This window comes from Ovis aries, chromosome 1 (genome assembly GCF_016772045.2).
Source record: "Ovis aries strain OAR_USU_Benz2616 breed Rambouillet chromosome 1, ARS-UI_Ramb_v3.0, whole genome shotgun sequence".
NCBI classification, from domain to species: domain Eukaryota; kingdom Metazoa; phylum Chordata; class Mammalia; order Artiodactyla; family Bovidae; genus Ovis; species Ovis aries.
Window position 1 is genome coordinate 10,038,269 of NC_056054.1, and position 23,473 is coordinate 10,061,741.

Below are 23,473 nucleotides of genomic sequence, written 5' to 3' on the forward strand. Positions count from 1 at the left end.
TAATAAGTCAAAGAAAATGTTTCAGGCAGAACAGGCTATAAAAATACTTGAAAATATAAGGGTAGTGGGATTAAAAGCAGTTAACATGGATTGGGGCAAGAGTATACAACATTTTCAAAAAATTTTCCTGATCACCAATACCTCAGACATATAGTTATACTTTTAGTAAATTAATTCAGTGTTTAAAAAAGAACCAAGGTTAATCCACTAAGGCTTTTAACCAAATTTGTATTTAGTAATTATAATAGTCTGTCAGTACATCTCAAGAGCAAGGCACATGTACAGAAGATGCTCGTTCAGAAGATACTGTCCACATAATGCTTTGGTACATATGGATTCAATTTAGTAGTTATTAGTGTTTGTTAATGACCATAAATACAAAAGGAGTAAATTAGATGTTCAAAGTAGGTGATCCAAGAATTAATGATTTTCACATTTAAGAAACTGTCAATGACTCTTCTTTCTTAAAAAATCAGAAACAAGCACACAAAGCAGAGACCAGACTTACTGCACGTGGAGAGCACAACACATACCTGCCTGACATTCCTTGTGTTGTGTATGTGGTTTGCAAGAGGTAGCCTTGGTCTGTGTGACAGGTTTGCACAGTAGCGCTTTGTTCTTTAAAACTTTTGAAGACTGGGAAGACAGAAGTTTCATGGCATCTGTCTGCACACTTCCCTAGTTAAAAACAAATTCAGAAACCAAAGAGAGATTTTTTTTTTTTTTAGTATCTTCTCACTGACTAGAATTGCTATCGATTGAAAGGTGATATATAAAAAGAAATATAATTCTCTGAAAGAGTGGTACAATAAAATAGCTTTGGAAAATATATATTAATTACTAATTCTTCTTCAATCAGTATCAGTACTATTTATTGGTTTTTAAAAGTATTCTGCCTACAGTAAGTTCAACGGAAACAATCTGCAGATTAGGACAACTGGATATTCAGAAAAACTGGATCAAACTTCAGACCACATGCAAAAAAATACTTCATATTGATTAAAGACCTCAACACGAAAAAAACAAAACTTTAAAACTAATGGAGAATTTTCAAATAACCAGAACTCAGAGAAAATACTGTTCATCTAAGAAGGCCTTCTCATCTCTCCTTGCTATTCTTGGGAACTCCGCATTCAGTATATCTTTCCCTTTCTCCCTTGCCTTCTTTCTCCTTTCCCATTCTTCTGTGCCTGGTTCAAAACTGGGAAAGGAGTATGACAAGGCTGAATACTGTTACCCTGCTGATTTAACTTAAAAGCAGAGAACACAGGGCTTCCCAGGTGGCACTAGTAAAGAACCCGCCTGCAAATACAGGAGAAATAAGAGATCCAGGCTCAATCCCTGGGTCAAGAAGATCCCCTGGAGGAGGGCACGGTAACCCACTCCATTACCCTTGCCTGGAGGATCCCATGGACAGGGGAGCCTGGTGGGCTACAGTCCACAGGGTCCAAAAGAGTTGGATATGACTGAAGTGACTTAGCATGCATGCACACAGATTACATCATGCCAAATTCCAGGCTGGATCAATCACAAGCTGGAATCAAGACTGCCTGGAGAAATATCAACAACCTCAGATATGCAGATGATACTAGATGGTAGAAAGTGAAGAGGAACCAAAGAGCCTCTTGATAAGGATGAAAGAGGAAAGTGAAAAAGCTGGCATAAAATTCAACTTTCAGAAAACTAAAGATCATTGCATCTGGTTCCATCACTTCATGGGAAACAGAAGGGGAAAGAGTGGAAACAGTGGCAGATTTTATTTTCATGGGCTCCAGAGTCACTGCAGATGGTGATTGCAGCCATAAAATTAAAAGACACTTGCTCCTTGGAAGAAAAGCTAGGGCAAACCTAGATAGTGTATTAAGAATCAGAGATATCACTTTGCCAACAAAGGTCCATATAGTCAAAGCTATGGTTTTTCCAGTAGTCATGTACAGACGTTAGAGTTGGACCATAAAGAGTGCTGAGCGCCAAAGAATTGATACTTTTGAATTGTGGTGCTGGAAAAGACTCTTGAGAGTCCTTTGGACTGCAAGGAGTTCAAACCAGTCAATCCTAAAGCGCAGTCCTGAACATTCATTGGAAGGACTGATGCTGAAGCTGAAGCTCCAATACTTCCTCCATCTAATAAGAGCAGACTCACCAGAAAAGACCCTGATGCTGGGAAAGACTGAAGGCCAAAGGAGAAGAGAGCAGCAGAGGATGAGACGGTCAGATAGCATCACCGACTCAATGAACATGGATCTGAGCAAACTCCAGGAGATAGTGAAGGACAGCTGAGCCTGGTGTGCTGCAGTCCAAGGGATCGCAGAGTCAGACACGACTTAGTGACGACAACAACAACAACAGAGAAAGAATTCTTAAATAAAACATGAAAGACTACAAGTAGAAAAGGCTGATACAATTGACTGCCTTGAAATTTTAAACTTTTGCAAACAGTGGCCTTTAAAGCTGAAGGACAAACAACAGAATGGGTGAATGTATTTAAAACATGTTCTTTCATTCAGTAAACATTTACTGAATATTTACTACAAGCCAGGCACTGTTCTTAGCCCTGGAAGGTCTTAATTTAAAAACAAAACCCAGAAAATTAGGATTGTATTTTAAGAGTGATGGGGAACCACCAAACGGTACACAGCATTCCCTCGTGTCTGCAGTTTTGCTTTCCTTGGTTTCAGTTACCCATGGTCAACCGCAGTCTGAAAATACAGTACTACTCCAGAAATACACAATTCACAAGTTTACGTTATGGAACTGTGCACCATTCTGAGCAGCACGATAAAATCTCCTGCTGTCCCATTCTGTCCTGAAGAGGAAGTGAACCATTCCTTTGTCTGGCATATCCTGCCCCATTAGTCATTTCGTAGCCCTGGTGGTTCAGACAGTAAAGAATCCGCCTGCAATGCAGGAGACCTGGGTTTGAACCCTGGGTTGGGAAGAGTCCCTGGAGAAGGGAGTGGCTACCCACCTCAGTATTCTTGCCTGGAGAATCCATGGACAGAAGAACCTGGCAGGCTACAGTCCATGGGATCTCATAGTCACACATGACTGAAGCAATTAACACTTCCACTATTTTTTCCACTTTTAGCCATCAAGGATGTCAAATGATTGCTGTGGTATCACAGTGCTTGCGGTCAAGTAACTGTTACTGTATTTAGGCTCCCAGATAGCTCAGTGGGTAAAGAATCTGCCTACAATGCAGGAGACACAAGAGACGCAGGTTCAATCCCTGGGTCGGGAAGATCCTCTGGAGAAGGCCATGGCAACCCACTCCAGTCTTGCCTGGAGAATCCTGTGGACAGAGGAGCCTGGCGGGCTATAGTCCATGGGGTCACAAAGAGTCAGACACAACTGAGTGACTGAGCACAGCACAGCCTAACTCTTACTGTACTTGATAATGGCATCCCAAAACGCAAGAGCAGCAATTCAGATATGCCAAAGAGAAGTCCTAAAGTGCATCCTTCAAGTGCAAAGGGAAAAGCGTAACACTTCATCACGCCTACGTACTTTACCTCACTTAATCATCTCATATCACGACAACAATGGTGATACAGTACAATAAGGTATTTTGAAACAAAGACCACATTCATATAACTTTCATGGTAGTATACTGTTATAACTGTTCTATGTTATTGCTATTGTTGTTAATCTCTGTGCCTAAGTTATAAATTAAACTTTATCAGAGATGTGTAGTACAGGAAAAAAATTAGTGTATATATTGGGTTTGGTACTGTCCAGAGTTTCAGGCACCCACTGAGGGTTTTGCAACATTTTCCCCACAGGTAAGGGGAAGACTGTTATTTAAACTTACTTTTTAAATAGATGTTGAAAGAAAATAAAGTGAAGTTGCTCAGTCATGTTCAACTCTTTGTGACCCCATGGACTGTAACCTACCAGGCTCCACTGTCCATGGGATTTTCCAAGCAAGAGTACTAGAGTGAGTTGCCATTTCCTTCTCCAGGGGATCTTCCCAACCCAGGGATTGAACATGGGTCTCCGGCATTGCAGGCAGGCACTTTACCATCTGAGCCACCAGGGAAAGCCACAATAGATGTTAGATGCAATAATTTCGAATGATGTAGTCATTCATAAAGTATATGCGCGAAAAGTAAGTTTTCTACAACTGTGTGCCATGTGTCCAAACTCAGTCTTGAACACAATGTTCTCAGTCTCTTATATATCCTTCTAGAGATGGGCTATATAATTAAGTTGCTTCTGATTACACATGATGTTGTTGTTCAGTTGCTCAGTCATGTCCAATTCTTTGTGACACCATGAACTGCAGCAAGCCAGGCTCGCATGTCCTTCACTATCTCCTGGAATTTGCTCAACTCATGTCCATTGAGTTGATGATGCCATCCAACATCTCATCCTCTGTTGCCACCTTCTCCTGCCCTGAATTTTTCCCAGCATCAGGGTCTTTTCCAATGAGTAGGCTCTTCACATCAGGTGGCCAAAGTATTGAAGTTTCAGCTTCAACATCAGTCCTTCCAATGAATATTCAGTGTTGATTTCCTTTAGGACTGACTTGCTGTCCAAGGGACACTCAAGAGTCTTCTCCAGCACCACAGTTCAAAAGCATCAATTCTTCAGCACTCAGCCTTTACACATGGTAGCATATTACTAGCAAGGTTCAGCACCTTGCTTTGCCACCTAGCTAACTATCTTGGAGATATTTTCATATAACTTTATACAAAGCTGCCTGTTAACACTTTTATACACTGAATGCACTATATGTAATTTGAAGAGTCCCTGCTGCTGAACATTACAGGTTACAAATCTTTTGGTACTATTAACAAAAAAAATATCCTTACATACAAATTGATTCTGCATGTGCTAGTATATCTATAGACTGAGGTCTCTTCTCTTTTCCTGCAAAGCTTTTACTGTCTCCATTTGGTCCATGGCTTGGGAGAGGGCTCCTGGGTCATTAAAAAGCTGCCTAGTGGCTGCAGGAAGACACTCAGGCAGAAGTCCTGACACCTGGGGGATCCACAGTGGCCCCTCAAAGGCAGATGGGCCAGAGGCTCCAAGCCCTTCTTGAATTGAGGTTGACCCCTCAAAGGGACACTCGCCAGCCCAACGGCAGCCAGTCTGTCAGGTGGATGCCCAACTTCTTGCTGAGTTTCACCTCCTCATCTGTGAAGTGATTCTCTAAGACGTCATAGAGATGGGGGTCTACACAGGCAGAACCATGGTATGAAAATCCAAAAGGGCTTGGTTCAGGTTCTTCTCCACGACCACAGCAGTGTCCATGGTGTCCAGGGTTTTACCTCATTCATCTTGGGACAGCTTCTGCACACCCTGGAAGAGGATACAGCCACTGCACCAGTTTTGTATCTTCAAGAGACCAACTCTCAGAATAAGTGGCCCACATTCTCCAGAGCCACAGTGCCATGGTGGAAATGGATGCTCAGAGAGCAGTACGTGTAGGAGGCCTGCAGATGCAGGTTGACCACACGTTTCATGCTGGCCTCCACCTTGGTGGGATAATTCTGATTAATCTGGGAGTTCTTGGTTGACTGGCAATAAAGACAATGTTGGCTGGTCCTGGAGACAGTGAATAGCTGAGAAGATGGTTCTGAAGGTTAGGACTGGAAAAGAGGTTGGAGGGTGGTCAGAGGCTGGAAGAAGAAGCATCCTTGGGTCTAATCCAGCTAGACCCTACTGAAACAAGAGAGATCCGCAGGACCGCCAGGTGTGCTGACTAGAATAAGGTCGTATAAGTGCTATTTGGTGGGTCAAAGTATATGAAAATCTGTATATTACAATGTATAGGAGTCTGTTTCCCAATACTGTTAAACATCATCAAACGTTTTTTGCTGTTTCTCAGTAAGTGAGAAATTATGTAATAGTAGTATGGTTAGATATTTTTCATGTTTAAGCATTATTTATATTTCCTCTGAACTGTCTACTCATATCCTTTTCCTGGTTTTCCTTTATCTTTTAATTCTATGCATGTTTTTGAATGGGCAGTATAACATGGGACAAATCCAAAAATTCAAATAGCAAATAATGAAAAAAATAATTCTCCCTGTTAAAATTCTCCCCCAGTCTTTCAGTTCTCCTCAGAGGTAATCACTGCTGTCTCTTTATTGGCTGCCTTCCAGAGGTATTCTATACAAACATACAGGCATGAAACATATATAAGACTGCTTTGTGTCTGTACATAAAAGAGCCACCATATTCTTTTTAACTGCGTGATATTCCACTGCACAGGATATGGTATATTTAACTACAGTCTGAACAGAGCAGCTGTGTATGCGTGCAAGGGACTCCACTTGCCACGCCATGTGACTAAGTGTGGGACTGGAGAGGATGCATTTCAGACTCTCTATTTAGGGCTATTTTCTTTTTTTCTAATTTATACAATATCTCAGGATGAACTTACAACAGCCCTGATCACTGATGAAACAACTAGGATGTTTATAGGCTTTTCCTACTACAAACAATACTGCAATTGTTATCCTTGTACATCATTTCATAAATGTGCAGAATATATCTGAAGGGTAAATTCTTAAAATTGGAGCTCCTGAGTAAAAGGGTATTTACATTTTAAATTTTAACAGGTTTTACTAAGTTGCCCTCTGTAGCAGTTTTACCAACTGCTATTGGCATTTTTATCTTTCCCATCTGATAAAACTATAGTTCTAAATGGCATTTCTCTAATCTTGAAGCTGAATTATGTTTGTGTACATTTAAGAACCATTTTTTTTCCAAGTCTATAAAATCATGGATCATACTTTTACCCATGTTCCTCATGGGTGCCGGATCTTCTCAATGACTCACAGAAACTCTTTACATATGGGAAAACACAGCCTTCTACAACATAAATTGCAACTTCTTCATTTTCCTCATGTGTCCTGACTTTGAAATGTAGTTGAATTTTCCTCACAAATCTTTATGGCTTTGGGGTTCTGTGACATATCTAGAAAGACTTTCCCTATTTCTGCATTAAAGTTCTTTCCTATACTTTTTCCTAATACTTTCATTATTTTTTAAACTTGAAACTTTTCTCCATCTGGGCATCATTTTGGCTTAACTTAGGAGGCAGAAATCCTATGGTATTTTCTTCCATATGTCTACTCAGTTGTCACAACACTGTTTATTGAAAAATCGAGATCTCTCCTAATGATGTGAACTGCCACCTTTATTATTTCTAAAACCATGTGTGTGTGTGTGTGTGTGTGTGTATACATACATATATATATTTACATATATATTATATATATATTTATGCATGCATGCACGCATGCTAAGTCACTTCAGTCGTGTCTGACTCTGTGCGACCCTATGGACAGGTTCCTCTGTCCACAGGATTCTCTAGACAAGAATACTGGAGTGGGTTGCTATTTCCTTCTCCAGATTTATATATAATATATACATAATATTTCTATAATATTTATAATTATATATAATTTTGAAATATGTTTTTATTTATTAAATATATAATATATTATACATTTATAAATATATAATATATTTATATATATTTAGGTCTATTTCTGGACTTCTTTTCTATTGAATTGTCTATCCATGGCTTCCTGTTGTTTCAACTATGTAGCTCTATAAAATCTGTTGTATAAATGATTCACTTCACATCTAAAACTACCACAGCATTGTAAACCAACAATATGCTAATAAAATTTTTTAAACTTTTTTTTCAAATGTGTAGTTATAATTTGGGGAACTAGCTCTTCCCCTCCTTTATTCTTCTTTTTCAGAATTTCGTTGAAGGTTTTTAAAGCATCAGAGTGACAATCTGATTTGTGTTTTAAAATGATCATTCTGGCAACACTGTGGAGGAAAAAAAACTGCAAATGGCAAGAATGGAAGGAGAAAGAAAAGTAGGAGGTCACTGCAATAACACAGAAGAAAGATGATGATGGCCCAGACTAAGAAGATGGCACCAGAAGTGATAAGAAGTAAGGAACACTGGAGAGAAAGTAAAAGGACTGGACGAAATAAAAGGACTCTGCTTTACCTGAGATGACTATTCATCATCTAAGAGTAGCTGGATGGATACCTGAACCTAGAGCTCAGAGGTCAAGGCAAGAGAAGTCAGTCTGTAATCAGCCACTATCCAGGCGGTTTAAAACCAGAGGACTGTATGAGTCCCCTATAAAGAAATGTATAGGCTGACAAAAGGGATAAGTATGATGACCTAGAAGTTGAAGGTATTTCAAGGAAGGAGAGAGAGATCAGCTGTATCAAATATTACTGAGAGCATGAGGAGAAGGAGAACTGAAAACTGACCGCTAGATTTGGCAAAATACAGACTGATGGAGGTCTTGACAAGACATATTTCAGCAGAGCGGTACAGACAAAAGCCTGACTAGAGTGAGCTAAGGAAAGAAAGCAGATTAAAAAAAGGATGCAACACGCAGAGGCCACGCTTAGAGGACTTCTTTCCAGAATGGAAAGCAGAAAAATGGCACAGTAACTGAAAGGTCATGGTATTAAATAAGGATTTTTTTCAGGTAGGAAATTATACCACATGTTTTTGTGTTGATAAAAATGATGAGTAGAAAGGAAGACAAATCCAGAATACAGAAAGAAATCTATAAGAAAAAAGACAAATACAAAAATGAAAGAAAACGCAGATGTTCAGAAACAGAAATATAAGCAAACTCACTGGTAATCAGTGACATACAAAATAAAACAATAAGATATTACTGAAGACTGGCAAAAAAAAGTTTAAATCTGAAAACAAAATGACAGTAAGGCTGTAGGAAATGAGTACAAACATAAACTGCCGGTGGAAATAAAAACTGGAACACCCACTCAATAGGGCAATTTGAAAACTAAAAATGTAAATACACTTTGTCCTCAAAATTCCACTCTTCCATGTCTACACTAGACAAACACACCTGCCACGTGCACAAGAAGACATATACGAGATGTTCATTCACTGCAGCAGATATTTTTGATAGCGAAGCAACATATGTTTATCAACAGGGCAATAGATAAATAAAATGTGGTATCTACAGGCAATATAGGAGATCAAACCAGTCAATCCTAAAGGAAATCAACCCTGAATATTCACTGGAAGGAGTTTTGCTGAAGCTGAAGCTCCAGTACTTTCGTCACCTGATGCAAAGAGCCAACTCATTGGAAAAGACACTGATGCTAAGAAAGATTGAAGGCAAAAGGAGAAGGGGGCAGCAGAGGTTAGACAGTATCACTGACCCAATGCACCTGAATTTGAACAAATTCCGGGCGACAGTAGAGGAGAGAGGAGCCTGGCATGCTGCAGTTTATGGGGGTGCAAAGAGTCAGACTACAACCGAGCAACTGAACAACAACAAAAGATACAATATTATACAGTAGTAGTAGAAATGTACCAAATCTATTAAGAATCAGATGGATATTTAAAAAAATAATATTATTTTCGATGGATGTGTATATATGAATGTGAAAGATTAAAAACAGTCTGAAAGGACACACACCAAATTTGTAACAGTAGCTGCATCGAGGGATGTGAAAAAGGACTGGGGGCAGTGATTCATTGTTTAAAAAGGGAGGGTAAGAAAAGAAAAAACTATGAGCAAATAAGCCAAATCTATCAATGGTTAATTATGGATGGAGGGAATATAGTAGAACATGGAGTTGGCAAAGCTTGGTTCATGGGCCCATCATTTGTTTTAAAGTTTTACTAGAACAGAGCCACTTACTTATATATTGTCGACGGCTACTTCTCCACTACAATGGCAGAAGTAAGGAGCTGCAACAGAGACTGCATGGCCTGCAAAGTCTGATTTACTCTCTAGACCTTTACAGAAGAAGTTTGCTGACATCTGCAGTATGTTTTCTTCTTTGCACTTTCCAGTACCTCACCTTTCCCCCAAACTTAAGACCACTTAAATAACCTGAAGGAATCCAGACCAAAGTCCCAGAGAAACAAAGAAAAAGATTCTAAAACAGTCTGGTTTTCTTTTTTAAAAATCATAAAAATACATTATTTATTATTATACTTTTTATAGCCTCAACTGAAAATATTAATCAGAACTATTCTGTAACACAGTTTAAATGACTGGTGAATTACAGAAGTACTCCATATAGGGAAAACATATATAGGGCAGTCACATTTAATATGAGAGATATGCTTCTGAATAATTCAAAAAACCAACATAATTTAAGACTAATTGTCCCATACATATAGAGGAAGAATGCATTATCACAGAATATACACTTATAATATAGAATATTTTTATAATATATAATAGCATAATAAATAATACTTCATAACAATAATATTAATTTAAGGCACAATGCATTAATAATTCATTATATAATTAAGCAGCTAATAAAATTATTAATTCTATAACAGTGATTTATTAATCATGTAATTTTAAAATATAATTTAAAGTACAATACATAATATACATATAAATATGAAATTAACTTAATGACAGTTCATTAACTAATGTGGTATACTGCCTAAAAATAATTAACTAGTGTTATCATTATCCTTTTCCAACCTTAATAATAGAAGAGTTAAGAGATATCAAATTAAGTAGGATAAACTCTCTCTCCACATTATGGTGAAGGCTGGTCTGATTTCCTAGAAGACTTTTGCTAAAGAATGAAGCTAATGAATCTAACATGGTTTGGGTTTTTTCTCTTTTTCTTTCCCACTAAGGATTTCTTCATACGCAAAGACACTTGTCCATCTTTCACCTCACCACCATGGAACTGCAATCCACATACGGATCATCTTCAAAACTAGCAACTGTTGCTGAAATATGGTCAAAAGTCTATGCCAGTCACTTCATTGCTAGTTGATGTGCTGAAGACCCAGGCTAATTGCTGGGGCCCTCTTCCTATTACCTCTGTTTTTCTAATTCTAGCAAGTCCTCCTTTATTAATCCCTGGAAAACAACCCAGGCAAAAATCTCAACATCCCTTTCATCAACCTTGCACAAATTTACCTTCTTTACCATTTTAAAAGCTTCTTTATTAGCAGATGTTATGTTGTCTTCCAAGTTAAAGGCTCTTTAAATTCTGGTAAAGCTGAAATAACCAGTCCACCCTAAAGGAGATCAGTCCTGAATATTCACTGGAAGGACTGACATTGAAGCTGAAACGCCAATACTTTGGCCACCTGATGCAAAGAACTGACTCATTGGAAAAGACCCTGATGCTGGGAAAGATTGAAGGCGGGAGGAGAAGGAGACAACAGAGGGTGAGATGGTTGGATGGCATCACCGACTCAATGGACATGAGTCTGAGTAAACTCCGGAAGTTGGTGATGGACAGGGAGGCCTCGCATGCTGCAGTCCATGGGGTCGCAGAGAGTCGGACACGACTGAGCGACTGGACTGACTGACTTGACTGACTGAAAGCTGAAATGTTTTGATAGCTTCAGCGCTCCAGATATAGCTTGCCTGCTCATTTTTATATTCTTAAAACCTTGGTGGGCTTTAAACTTGAAAAGCCAGCCATGACTTGTAGTAAACCTTTTTGTCTCAGTGTCACCTCCTTTCAAATCATCAAAAATACTTCATGTCTTAGCACAGATGAGAGCTTGGCTTTAGGGGCACATTATGGTAACATTGATCTTACATCTGTGTTGCCAGGATTTTTTCAATTTATTCCATCATCCTTGCCTGGTTACAAGATAATTTTGTGAACTGAAGGGTGTATCTGCTCTAAATCCACTTTGGGGCTTTTTGAACATTATCTCTAATACCCTGCAGGGTGCACTCTCCTAAATTAACAGCATGAGATATCATAGCAATGGTCTAGCCTTCTTCACAGAGTTTTACGACATCTAACTTCTCCAAATCTATTGAATTTGGGGCACACTTTTTAATATAGCACTACCACTTAATGAACCTGAATCACACCATTATATGATATTGTTTTAAATACTTTTAATTGTATCAAGAGCAAATATTAAGAGAGCAACACCGTAATGAAAACATTAACCCAAGACCTGACACATTAGGTTTTGTGTGATACTGATAAAGGACGATGGGGATTTTGTTCTCCTGCTAAAGTGATGCTGACATACGACAATGACAAAGTCTGCAATTCTTTCAGCCTACCAGAAATTATGCATTTCTTTACATTTTTTTTTAAATTTCAGGAAGTTTCACAATAAAAAGAAAAGTTAGATATTATTTTACTTTGCACTATTCTCAGCTTCACGTAATTCAAAGATGCATAAAACAATAATACAGGGAACTTTTTCAGAACCTTCTAGTCGAGAAGAAAAATACTTGAAAGTAGTAAGAGGAAAATAACCACCCAGATGGAATTAACAAGTATTTAAAGAAACTAAGGAACCAGAACACAAATAGTAAAATAAATCAGAAATGCATTATTAATGATCTAACTTTAAAATTCAAAAACAAAAATTAGTGCATAATATATTACTCCACTTTTTAAATCAACTAAGTAGCAAATAGAAATGTACTCAGACATAATTAGAAGCTATATATTAAAATGAAACTAAACCCAAAGAATATTAATCAGGAAGGTAATTAATAAAACTTACATTTTCAATGATCTTTGTTGCCTCTTCAGTAACAACTGCACCTGTTTTAAATTAAAATACATTATTATCCCTAGAATATACACAAGTAAACACTGAAACCAAGAGGTTACTTTCCTCTCTCTAAGGTGGTCTAGAGTCTAGTCCAGAATTTCTCAAAAAATAGTACAAGGAAATTTGGCATCAATATCACCTGGGGTGCTTGGTAAAGGCAAGGGATTCCTGGGTCCCAATCCTAACATACTGTGTTAGAATCTCTGATGTTAAAGGCAGCTATATTAAATCATTTGGGTTCCTTAAAAAATAAATTATATATACCACTTCCTTCTCTATGCACGCCACCCTGCTTGCTACCCACTTCCCTCAGAGACAGAGGGCCATGTTTCTTCATATAAATGTACATGTGAGTCTTACCAGTAAGCGCTATTTACACTAGGAAAAAACCTCTACAGTTTACCCAAATGCCTTTACTTCAAGTCATACCTTTTAAAACACCACTCCCTGTGGGCTGGGCAGGAGATATTTTTGCCAGTGACACCACATTGGTTATAACTGGTGTTGTATTTGTCCTTGCAGCAGGGAGCACCGCTGGAGCAATGTGTGCCTTAGAAATATTTGCTGATTAAAATAAACAAAAAGGTAAGACAAAAGGATCACATGCACGCATTAAAAAAAACTCTAACAACTAAGTTCCAAGGCAATACAAATATATAACTGCATAATGTTGGGTTTCCCAAAGAAAGGCAATGCCAAAGAATGCTCAAACTACCGCGCAACTGCACTCATCTCACACGCTAGTAAAGTAATGCTCAAAATTCTCCAAGCCAGGCTTCAGCAATACGTGAACCATGAACCTCCAGATGTTCAAGCTAGTTTCAGAAAAGGCAGAGGAACCAGAGATCAAAATGCCAACATCCGCTGGATCATGGAAAAAGCAAAAGAGTTCCAGAAAAACATCTATTTCTGCTTTATTGACTATGCCAAAGCCTTTGACTGTGTGGATCACCACAAACTGTGGAAAATTTTTCAAGAGATGGGAATACCAGACCACCTGACTTGCCTCTTGAGAAATCTGTATGCAGGTCAGAAAGCAACAGTTAGAACTGGACATGGAACAACAGACTGGTTCCAAATAAGAAAAGGAGTACATCAAGGCTGTATATTGTCACCCTGCTTATTTAACTTATATGCAGAGTACATCACGCGAAATGCTGGGCTGGAAGAAACACAAGCTGGAATCCAGATTGCCGGGACAAATATTAATAACCTCAGATATGCAGATGACACCACCCTTATGGCAGAAAGCAAAGAAGAACTAAAGAACCTCTTGATGAAAGTGAAAGAGGAGAGTGAAAAAGTTGGCTTAAAGCTCAACTTTCAGAAAAGTAAGATCATGGCATCCGGTCCCATCACTTCATAGCAAATAGATGGGGAGACAGTGTAAACAGTAGCAGATTTTATTTTCTGGGGCTTCAAAATCACTGCAGATGGTGACTGCAGCCATGAAATTAAAAGATGTTTATTCCTTGAAAGAAAAGTTATGACCAACCTAGACAGTATATTGAAAAGCAGAGACGTTACTTTGTCAACAAAGGTCCGTCTAGTCAAGGCTACAGTTTTTCCAGTGGCCACGTATGGATGTGATAGACTATAATGAAAGCTGAGCACCGAAGAATTGATGCTTTTGAACTCTGGTGTTGGAGAAGACTCTTAACAGTCCCTTGGACGGGAAAGAGATCCAACCAGTCCATCCTAAAGGAAATCAGTCCTGAATATTCATTGGAAGGTCTGATGTCGAAACTGAAACTCCAATACTTTGGCCACCTGATGCGAAGAACTGACTCATTTGAAAAGACCCCGATGCTAGGAAAGATTGAAAGCGGGAGGAGAAGGGGACGACAGAGGATGAGATAGTTGGATGGCATCACCGGCTCAATGGACATGAGTCTGAGTAAACTCCAGGTGTTGGTGATGGGCAGGGAGGCCTGGCATGCTGCAGTCCATGGGGTTGCAAAGAGTCAGACACGATTGAGCAACTGAACTGAACTGAACTGAACTGAATGTTGGGTTGGGTGATCCTGTTTAGATTAGTGCTCACTAGGACTTACAGGGTGTTTAATTCTCTAAAATTAGAAACTTCAAATGATACTCAATGTGTAAAAATACAGTTATCGGCTTCAGGATTAACAGGACTTTTCCATTAGCGAATGTTAAAATTTCTACACCTAAAGCTTGATTCAAATAAAAATTTAACCTGATAATTTTTATGAATAAGTTGGTGACGTAGCTCTCCATCCACATAAGAACACTGATTTTGTTAACCCACATTATAGAATGAAAATTCTACCATTACTGGTCTTAGGGAATGGATGATAACACAAAAGATTAGCACAAGGCATATGTGGTTAAGGTGATGATTAATAAGATTGCAAAAGTAGACAAAGGCCACACCATAAAGCCAGAGCATATGAATTCTGTCAATTCAGGAGCACTCCAGGCTTTGATGAGAGAACATAACATCAAATGTTTTTAGCCTAACTCAGAGAAGTGCTGCTTCAGAGAGCTACTTTCAGAACATGCCACGTATCTATTCATCTGGATATTGTGACCACGTTAGCTGTCCTACTTGCAAAATTATTTTATTCTTAGCCAGGAAAAGCTTTGCTACCCATGAAGAACTGGTCTACTTTATTTTTTCTGATATAATTAATGTGTTGTTCTTTTTCCCTTGGCTACAAGCAAGCTCTGAATCAAATCTTACACCAGTAACAGCCACCATATTAATATATCCTCTTCCTTTGTTTGCCCTGATTTTCTATTTTTATTTCTGCTTTATGAACTGAATAGCAATGTATCACTTAGTGTAAGTTATTTATATACAGATAAATTCAATCAAAAGCAAGCAAATCTAATTTTCCTAAAAAATTATTGCTTACATATTTATTGATTCCTTGGTATGTTTGATTTTGAAAACAAAAAGCATCAAGATTAATTTGCCCACTAGGGCAATCTTTAAGGATTCTTAAAGGAAAATTTAAGTAAATTTAGGCTATGTGAATGCAGTGAAATTTTGTTATTACATTATTTACAACTTTGAGTGCTGACAGTAACTTAGCACTGACGGAAAGATCCCATTAGCCAAGTTTAATTTTACCTTTATTTTGTGAAAAAGGGTCATTCATAATTTGCTGACGATGACAAAACTCCAAAACACAAAATAGGTTACAGAAATGTTTGATGTTTCCTCGCCATTTTATGGACTCACTTAGCTTTCCCTGTCGTTTACAACCATCACACTTGGCCATCTGAGAAAGAAATGTGAAACAGGATAGGCTGAAAACTATAAAATAATGAAAACATAACACTAATCATAAAACCAGAAGGAACTATGAAAACAGAATGCGTGAGTCAGTTGAGATCACAAAACTTAAGGTTCCTACCTTAAGATACTGTAGTCAAAACTATACACACTATTCGTTTTATATAGACGCCCTCAATTGAGAGGATATAAAAATTGATCTCCTGTTTTCAAAATTACTGGTGAAGGAATCAAAAGATGGGGTTTGTTTTTTTTTTTAAGGTTAAGAGGCAGCCCACTGCAGTATAAAGAATATGGGCTATGGTCCCTCTGCTGTGCACCTGGACTGATACATCATTCTCAATCAGCTATACTCCAATATAAAATAAGTTAAAAAAAAAAAAAAGAATATGGGCTTTGTAGTCATAAAGACTTTGATTCATTTGACAAATATCTAACTAGGTTTCCTTCGTCTTGAGCATTGAGATAGGTCCTAGTCACATAATTATGAAAATGACATACCTTCTCTCAAAGAAAACTATAGTTTAGGTAGGTAAACACGTAAACAGGTGATTTTACTGGAGTGTTACAGGTGCTCTTCCTCTCCTACCAGATTCTTCATGGGAACATTACATAACCTCCCTGGACCTTATTCTTTTTCCTTATTTATAAACAGGCAATACAAGAACAACCTAACAATAGCAATACTATACCTTATCTCTTAGGACTGTGAAAGTGTTAGTCACTTAGTCGTGTCCAACTCTTTGCAACCTCATGGGCTGTAGCCCACCAGGCTCTTCTGTCCATGGGACTCCCCAGGCAAGAAAACTAGAGTGGGTAGCCATTTCCTTCTCCAGGGATCTTCCCGACCCAGGGATCAAACCTACATCTCCTGCACTGTGGGCACGTTCTTTTACCATCTGAGCCACCAAGGAATGTGGTGAAGATTAAATGAAATAATATTTATGAAGCACCAGACAGGTATTAGTGGTTTAATCAATTGCAGCTTTTGTTGTTGGGCTTTCAAGGAAGTAATTTTTTAAAAAAGAAGGTAGATGAAGGATAGGGAGGTCAGAGTCATTTAACTCATGAAGTGAGAGCAAATGCTCACTTCAAGTTCCTCAGAACTCCTTCTGAATGAGAGAGCCACTTAAGGCAACATAACTGTGTAAAATTCCAACTATAAAGAACTAAAAGTTATAAATAAGATCCATGTGCCTTACAAGAAAGCAAAAATTAAAAGGAACAGTTCCCCAAATAACAATAAAAATCTCCAAAAATCCTATCTTCTTGACCCCAAAGATTTCATATTTGTAGTCAACTGAATTTTGCTTTAGGAGCCCACAGCCCATAATTTATTTACCTAGTTCTAAACAACCAATTTCTCTTCACATAATCTGAATATATTTTAAATAGAAAATAACGGTACCAACTTCAGAAAGTCGAAGAGGCACATCATATTTACCTGATAAAACAGAACCGTAAATTTGGTCATGCAGTCTTCACAACAAAACTCTTCCAACTTGCCCTCCAGTCGATTTTCTACCAAATTAGGGGATGTCTGTGAACAATAACTGCACATCTTACAGTAGTTTCCCCATCGTTCTCCAAAGTCACGGGCAGAGAGGAATCTGCAAACTGAGCACCAGAAGGATAAAACGAAGAGACATCAAGTTTACATTAACCAGAAGGCAGTGAAGTGAATTTCTACAGTCTTCAATAATACCAGCCTTAAGCTAACTTCTAAATCTGAACACAATTATTTGGCTCTAGGTTAAAAGAGAGTCCTATCTGTATTCACAAAACAAACTCATATCACCTTTGAAACATACACTCTAAATATTAGGTTATCTATATTCAGAAACATAAGAGGTATAAAAGTTCCTTAAGCCGAGAAGCAGTAATTGCCCAACTACCCCATTTATGAAAGGGTACAAACAATGATCTTTGAAGTTAAACTTAACAAAGAGATTTTCTATACTCCATAATAATACCATTGCTCTAATTATATTTGGAAAGGTTTTCTTTATTGAGATTATTATAACATTTAAAAGGATAGACTGAGAAGTGAGTTAACTATACACTCAATAAAAAAGCTTCAAATTATACCTCAAAAAAGAAATTTCTTGAAAATTAATTGTGGATTAAGAGCCCAACTCATCACGAGTTACTTCATAACCACCGCATGCTCTATGGCTACAATGAGCTTTTTTTCTTACCTTCACTACAGAATGGCTTATCAACCCCTGAGAATCGTACAGTCTCCTTTATAATTTTTTGTAGTTTACAGTAGTCACACATTGCCATAACTCTGTTTTTCTTTTTGTATTCATCAGAGCAAAGCTTGCCACAAAACAGAAACATCTTCCCCTGCAGAGGAAGAATAGTCATTAATATCTAATTAAAGTGTTGCTTTAAAGAAATCTTTTTCTTTCTCACTTCAAAGCAAAGTGAGTGACTGTCAAAGATGAAAAGACAAAAATGCTTCTATTGGATAAACTCATATATTCAATCCCTTTTATGATCTCTCTTTACCTTGTAGAAAAGAAGTTCTGGTTTTGTTGCAAACAGATAGTTACAGTGCTGACACCTGAGTCTGACAATCCTGTGGGTTAAAGCAACTTGCTGGAACTGAGCAGGAGGCTGGAGACTGGTTGCAACAGAGCCACTGACGGAGCGGGGGGTAAAGGCAGAGGTGTGACCTCTTCCGGCTGACACTGCTGACCCAGAGGGTGGGCTTACAATCACTTGGGTCTGAGATATGGGCACTGCCGAAGAGTTTGCTCCTTTTGGCTTGTTAAATACATTCTGAATAAATACAGATAAGGCAAAGATTGTATCAAGTAAGAAATAAGATAACTTGGTCATTTTCATTTTCTCACTTTAATAAATTAATTTCCCCCAATGTTTCTGCAAAGTTTTCCTAAGGAGTTCACAGGAAGAGTTGAAATGGCATATTCCCAGAATAGGACTGAGGAATGTAACACTAAAAGGTTGCAAAAAAAAAAAAAAGGCTGCAGACTAAAATTCAGGCTTTCCAGACAAAGATCTCTAGTACATGACTCTAATAAGTAAGAGCAGGCCTCTCCTTTCCCTCCACCTGCACACCTATTACCAACCAGAATCTCCTAGCTATTAAGAGCACAGTGGACACTTTGCTTTCTCCCTAGGGCCAAGGATACCACATCAGGGATCTTCCCACCCAGGAGGATCACTAAATTCTACCCTTTCTCTGTGTATTAGAGAGTAAGGAGAGAATGCGACAAGTGGAGGCTTCCAATTCTGTGCTGGGAGTCATGATGTATCTGGCCCAGGATGAGAGGAAGGGACACAGGAACCCATCACCATGCCACCTATCCAAACCACAGCCGACTTCCATTCTTTTGAAAGGGAGACAGCCAGGGGAGAAAGTGGAAGAGAAAGGTAGTTAGGTGAGAAGGCTGAATAAAGAAGGACTAAAGCTCAAACCTTGGGCTCAGACATTCTGCAGAAACGGCCTCCTGGACTGTAACTGAACAGAATCTCTTTCCTTCCTACCCGAAGCTTGATCTTTGATAAGGATGGTCCCTTCAGCAGTTAACATTTTGCCACAGACCACCGCCTAAGAGAACTGCAAGGGTACAGTACTACCTATGGTCGTACCTGGAAAGCCACCACGCAACTGGAGTTGCAGAAGCTATGTATCGTTCCATTGGACATGGCCAGGTGATACTGAGGGACTGCTTTAGTTTTACAGCTATGGCACAAAACCTGGACACCTTGGTAACAAAACACAAAAACCAATGACTAAGTTACACAGATGAACAAATAAACCAAAAATGTATTAGGGGAGTAAAAGTATCAAATATTCAGTAATATGCAGAACAAAAATGAAAGAACTTTATAGTAACATGTACAGCTAACTACAATTAAGTCCCACTTACACAAAAATTAACTTGGAACATACATGTGTTTTTTCTCTCTTTTCACATATGAAATTACAAAATAAATACTTTGATCAAGAAAATCACTGAAAAACTTTGTTGCTTAAAAATCAGCTCTTTGAGGGACTTCCCTGACATCCAAGGGTTAAAACTTTACCTTCCAATGCAGGGGGTGTGGGTTTGATCCCTGCTTGGGGAACTAAGATTCCACATGCTTTGTGGCCAAAACATAATACAGAAAATATTGTAATAAATTCAATGAAATTTTTTTTAATGGTCGCATCAAAAAAATCTTAAAAAAATAAATCAGCTCTTTGAAACTAAAGCAACCTTGGGTCTTTATTTAAACCACACAGATTGCTTTAGTTTTGTAATAAAGTAAAAAAAAAAAAAAAAAAAGCAGTTACATTCCTCTTCAATAGTTACAAAATCTATACATGTATGGAATTAAACATTACCTGAAGAAGTAACTGTCTTAACTCTGTAAGCAGATAAGCAATTAATAGAGCAGAAAAGCTCTGTTTTCCCTGAGTCATTCGTAGTCTCAATCATCTCAGCTGAGGGCCTCAATGATTTCCCCAAGGCATATGGAGGAGTTTGGGCTGAGTTCTATTAAAATAAAATAACATTTAAATACCGAGTACAAGTATACATATATATATATATGCTCTAAGGAAAGAAAAAAGGAAACGCTACCTACAAGCAAAGGCTTTGGCTAAAATATTTGAGCACGATATTTGACAATGATAGCAGCTACACTAGGTATAGGTTTTCCTAAAACTGGGATGTGGGAAAAATAAATTCTTCCGTCTACTAATACAGGCATACTTCATTTCATTGTGCTTCACTTTGTTATGCTTTGCAGACACTGCATTTTTCACAAATGGAAGCTTCGGTGGCAATCCTGCATCAGGCAAGTCTATTGGTGCCATTTTCCCAACAGCCTTTGCTCACTGTGACACATTTTTGGTAGATCTCACAATCTTGCAAACTTTTTCATTATTTTGTTATGGCTGTCTGTAATCAGTGATCTTTAAGGTTACCATTGTACCTACTTTGGGGCTGCCATGAGCCACAGCCATTTAAGACAAGCTTAACTGGGAAACGTTGTATGTGCTCGGACTCCTACACTGACTGCTCGTTTCCCGTCACTCTCCCTCTCCTCAAGCCTCCCTATTCCCTGAGACACAATAATATTTCAATTAGGCTAATTAATACCCTACAATGGTCTTCAGATAGTCAAGTGAAAGGAAGAGTCACATATCTTTCACTTCAAATCAAAAGCTGTAAATGATTAAACTTAGAGAGGAAGACAGAAAAAGCTGACAGAGGCCTAAAGCGAGGCCTCTTGTGCCAGTAAGCCAAGTTCTGAATACAAAGGAGAAGTTCTTTTTTTTTTTTTTTTAAGGAGAAGTTCTTGAACACAATTAAACCTGCTGCTCCAGTGAACACATAGATGTTAAGAAAGCAAAAATGTCTTACTGCTGATATGGAGGAAGTTTTAGCGTCTGAAAAGATCAAAGCAACCACAATCTTCCCTTAAATCAAAGCCTAACCCAAACCAAGGCCCTGCTGCTGCTGCTTAGTCGCTTCAGTTGTGTCCGACTCTGTGCGACCCCATAGACGGCAGCGCACCAGGCTCCCCCGTCCCTGGGATTCTCCAGGCAAGAACACTGGAGTAGGTCGCCATTTCCTTCTCCAATGCATGAAAGTGAAAAGTGAAAGTGAAGTCGCTCAGTCGTGTCCGACTCTTTGCGACCCCATGGACTGCAGCCTACTAGGCTCCTCAGCCCATGGGATTTTCCAGGCAAGAGTACTGGAGAGGGTTGCCACTGCCTTTTCCAAGCAAGGCCCTACCACTCTTCAATTCAACAAAGTGTGAGACAGGTGAGGAAGCTTCAGAAGAAAATTTTGAAGCGGGCAGAGGTTGGTTTATGAGTTTTAAGGAAAGACACCATCTCTAAAACATCCAAGTACAATGGGAAGCACCACGTGGTGATGGAGAAACTACGAGCTATTCAGAAGATCCAGCTAAGACCGTTAACAAAGGTGGCTACATTAAACAACAGATTTTCAACACAGATGAAATAGCCTTCCACTGGAAGAAGATTCCATCTAGGACTTTCACCCTACAGAGAAGCCAATGCGTGGTTTCAAAGCTTCAAGGAAAGGCTGACTCTCCTGTTAGGGGCTAATGCAGCTGGTAACTTGAAGTGGAAGCCAATGTTCACTCATCATTCTAAAAATCCTCAGGCCCTTAAGAATAAGGCTAATTCTACTCTGCCTGTGCTCTGTAAATGGAACAACAAAGCCTAGACGACAGTGTATCTACTGACAACACGGTTTACTGAATATTCGAAGCCCACTGTTGAGACCAACTCCTCAGAAAAAAAGATTCCTTTCAAAATACTACTGTTCAATGACAATGCAACTGGTCACACAAGAGCTCTGACAGAGATGTACAATGAGATTAATGTTGTCTGAAAACATGCCTGCTAACAAAGCATCCATTCTGCAGCCCATGGATCAAATTCAAGTTTCATTATTTAAGAAATACATTTTATAAGGCTATTCCTGCCATAGTGATTCTTCTGACAGATCTGGACAAAGTAAATGAAAAGCCTTCTGGAAAGGATTCACCATTCTAGATAGTGATTCATTGGAAAAGGTCAAAGTATCTACATTAACAGGAGTCTAGAAGAAGTTGACTCCAACTTTCAAGGATGACTTTGAGGGATTTAAGACTTCAGTGAATAAAGTAACTGTGCATGTGAAGTCGCTTCAGTCATGTCCGACTCTTTGGCACCCCATGGACTGTAGCCCACCAGGCTTCACTGTCCATGGGATTCTCCAGGCAAGAATACTGGAGTGGGTTGCCATGCCCTCCTCCAGGGGATCTTCCCAACCCAGGGATTGAGCCTGTGTCTCCTGAGGCTCCTGTACTGCAGGCGATTCTTTACCGCTGAGCCACTGCAGAAGCCCCTGCAGATTGGTAGAAATAACAAGAGAACCAGAATTAGAAGTGGAGCCCAACGATGTGACTCAATTTCTGCTATCTCATCATAAAACTTTAATGCTCACAAAAAAGTGACTCCTTGAGATGAAATCTACTCCTGTAAAGATGCTGCAAAGATCACTGAAATGTCAACAAAGGATTTAGAATATTATGTAAGTTTGGTTTAATAAAGCAGTGACGAGGTTTGACAGGATTGACCCCCATTTTGAAAGTTCTATTTTGGGTCAAACGCTATTGAACAGCATTGTATGGCTAGAGAGAAACTGTTTATGAAAGGAAGAGTCAATCCATGCAGCAGACTTCATTGTTGTCTTATTTTAATAAACGGCCATAGCCACCCCAACCTTTAGTAATCACCACGTTGAGCAGTCAGCGGCCATTAACATCAAGGCAAGACCTTCTTCTAGCAAAGAGATGATGACTCTCTGAAGGCTCAAATGAATGGTTAGCATCTTTAAGCAATAAAGTATGTTTAAATTAAGGTATGCACAGTATTTTTTAAGACATAATTCCACTGCACACAGCATAGTATTTAGACAGTATAATGTAAATAAACTTTTATATGCACTGGGAAACCAAAAATTCTTGTGTCACTTTATTGCAATATTTGCTTTACTGTGGTGGAATGGAACTGAACACATAATATCTCTGAGGTATGCCTATAAACGCTCTCTTTCTAAAGGTGAGGAAAAGACACATTCTGAATAAGTTATCTAGTGAGCTGCTTTCCTAGCTAC

General features: G+C 38.6%; 1 protein-coding gene across 12 annotated transcripts in view; it reads right to left on the reverse strand.

Moving 5' to 3' along the window:
* ZMYM6 (zinc finger MYM-type containing 6) overlaps window positions 1–23,473 on the reverse strand; it is a 46,308-nt gene that overhangs the window by 3,324 nt on the left and 19,511 nt on the right. For all 12 annotated transcript variants that reach the window (XM_012189978.3, XM_012190033.5, XM_012190083.5 and 9 more), the window contains 9 exons: window positions 20,179–20,329; window positions 19,440–19,555; window positions 18,333–18,605; window positions 18,017–18,167; window positions 17,263–17,435; window positions 15,654–15,804; window positions 12,983–13,117; window positions 12,503–12,543; window positions 534–678 (listed from right to left, as the gene is read on the reverse strand). In XM_012189978.3, coding sequence (XP_012045368.2) covers window positions 534–678; window positions 12,503–12,543; window positions 12,983–13,117; window positions 15,654–15,804; window positions 17,263–17,435; window positions 18,017–18,167; window positions 18,333–18,605; window positions 19,440–19,555; window positions 20,179–20,329 — 1,336 coding nt within the window. The remainder of the gene's footprint in view (window positions 1–533; window positions 679–12,502; window positions 12,544–12,982; window positions 13,118–15,653; window positions 15,805–17,262; window positions 17,436–18,016; window positions 18,168–18,332; window positions 18,606–19,439; window positions 19,556–20,178; window positions 20,330–23,473) is intronic.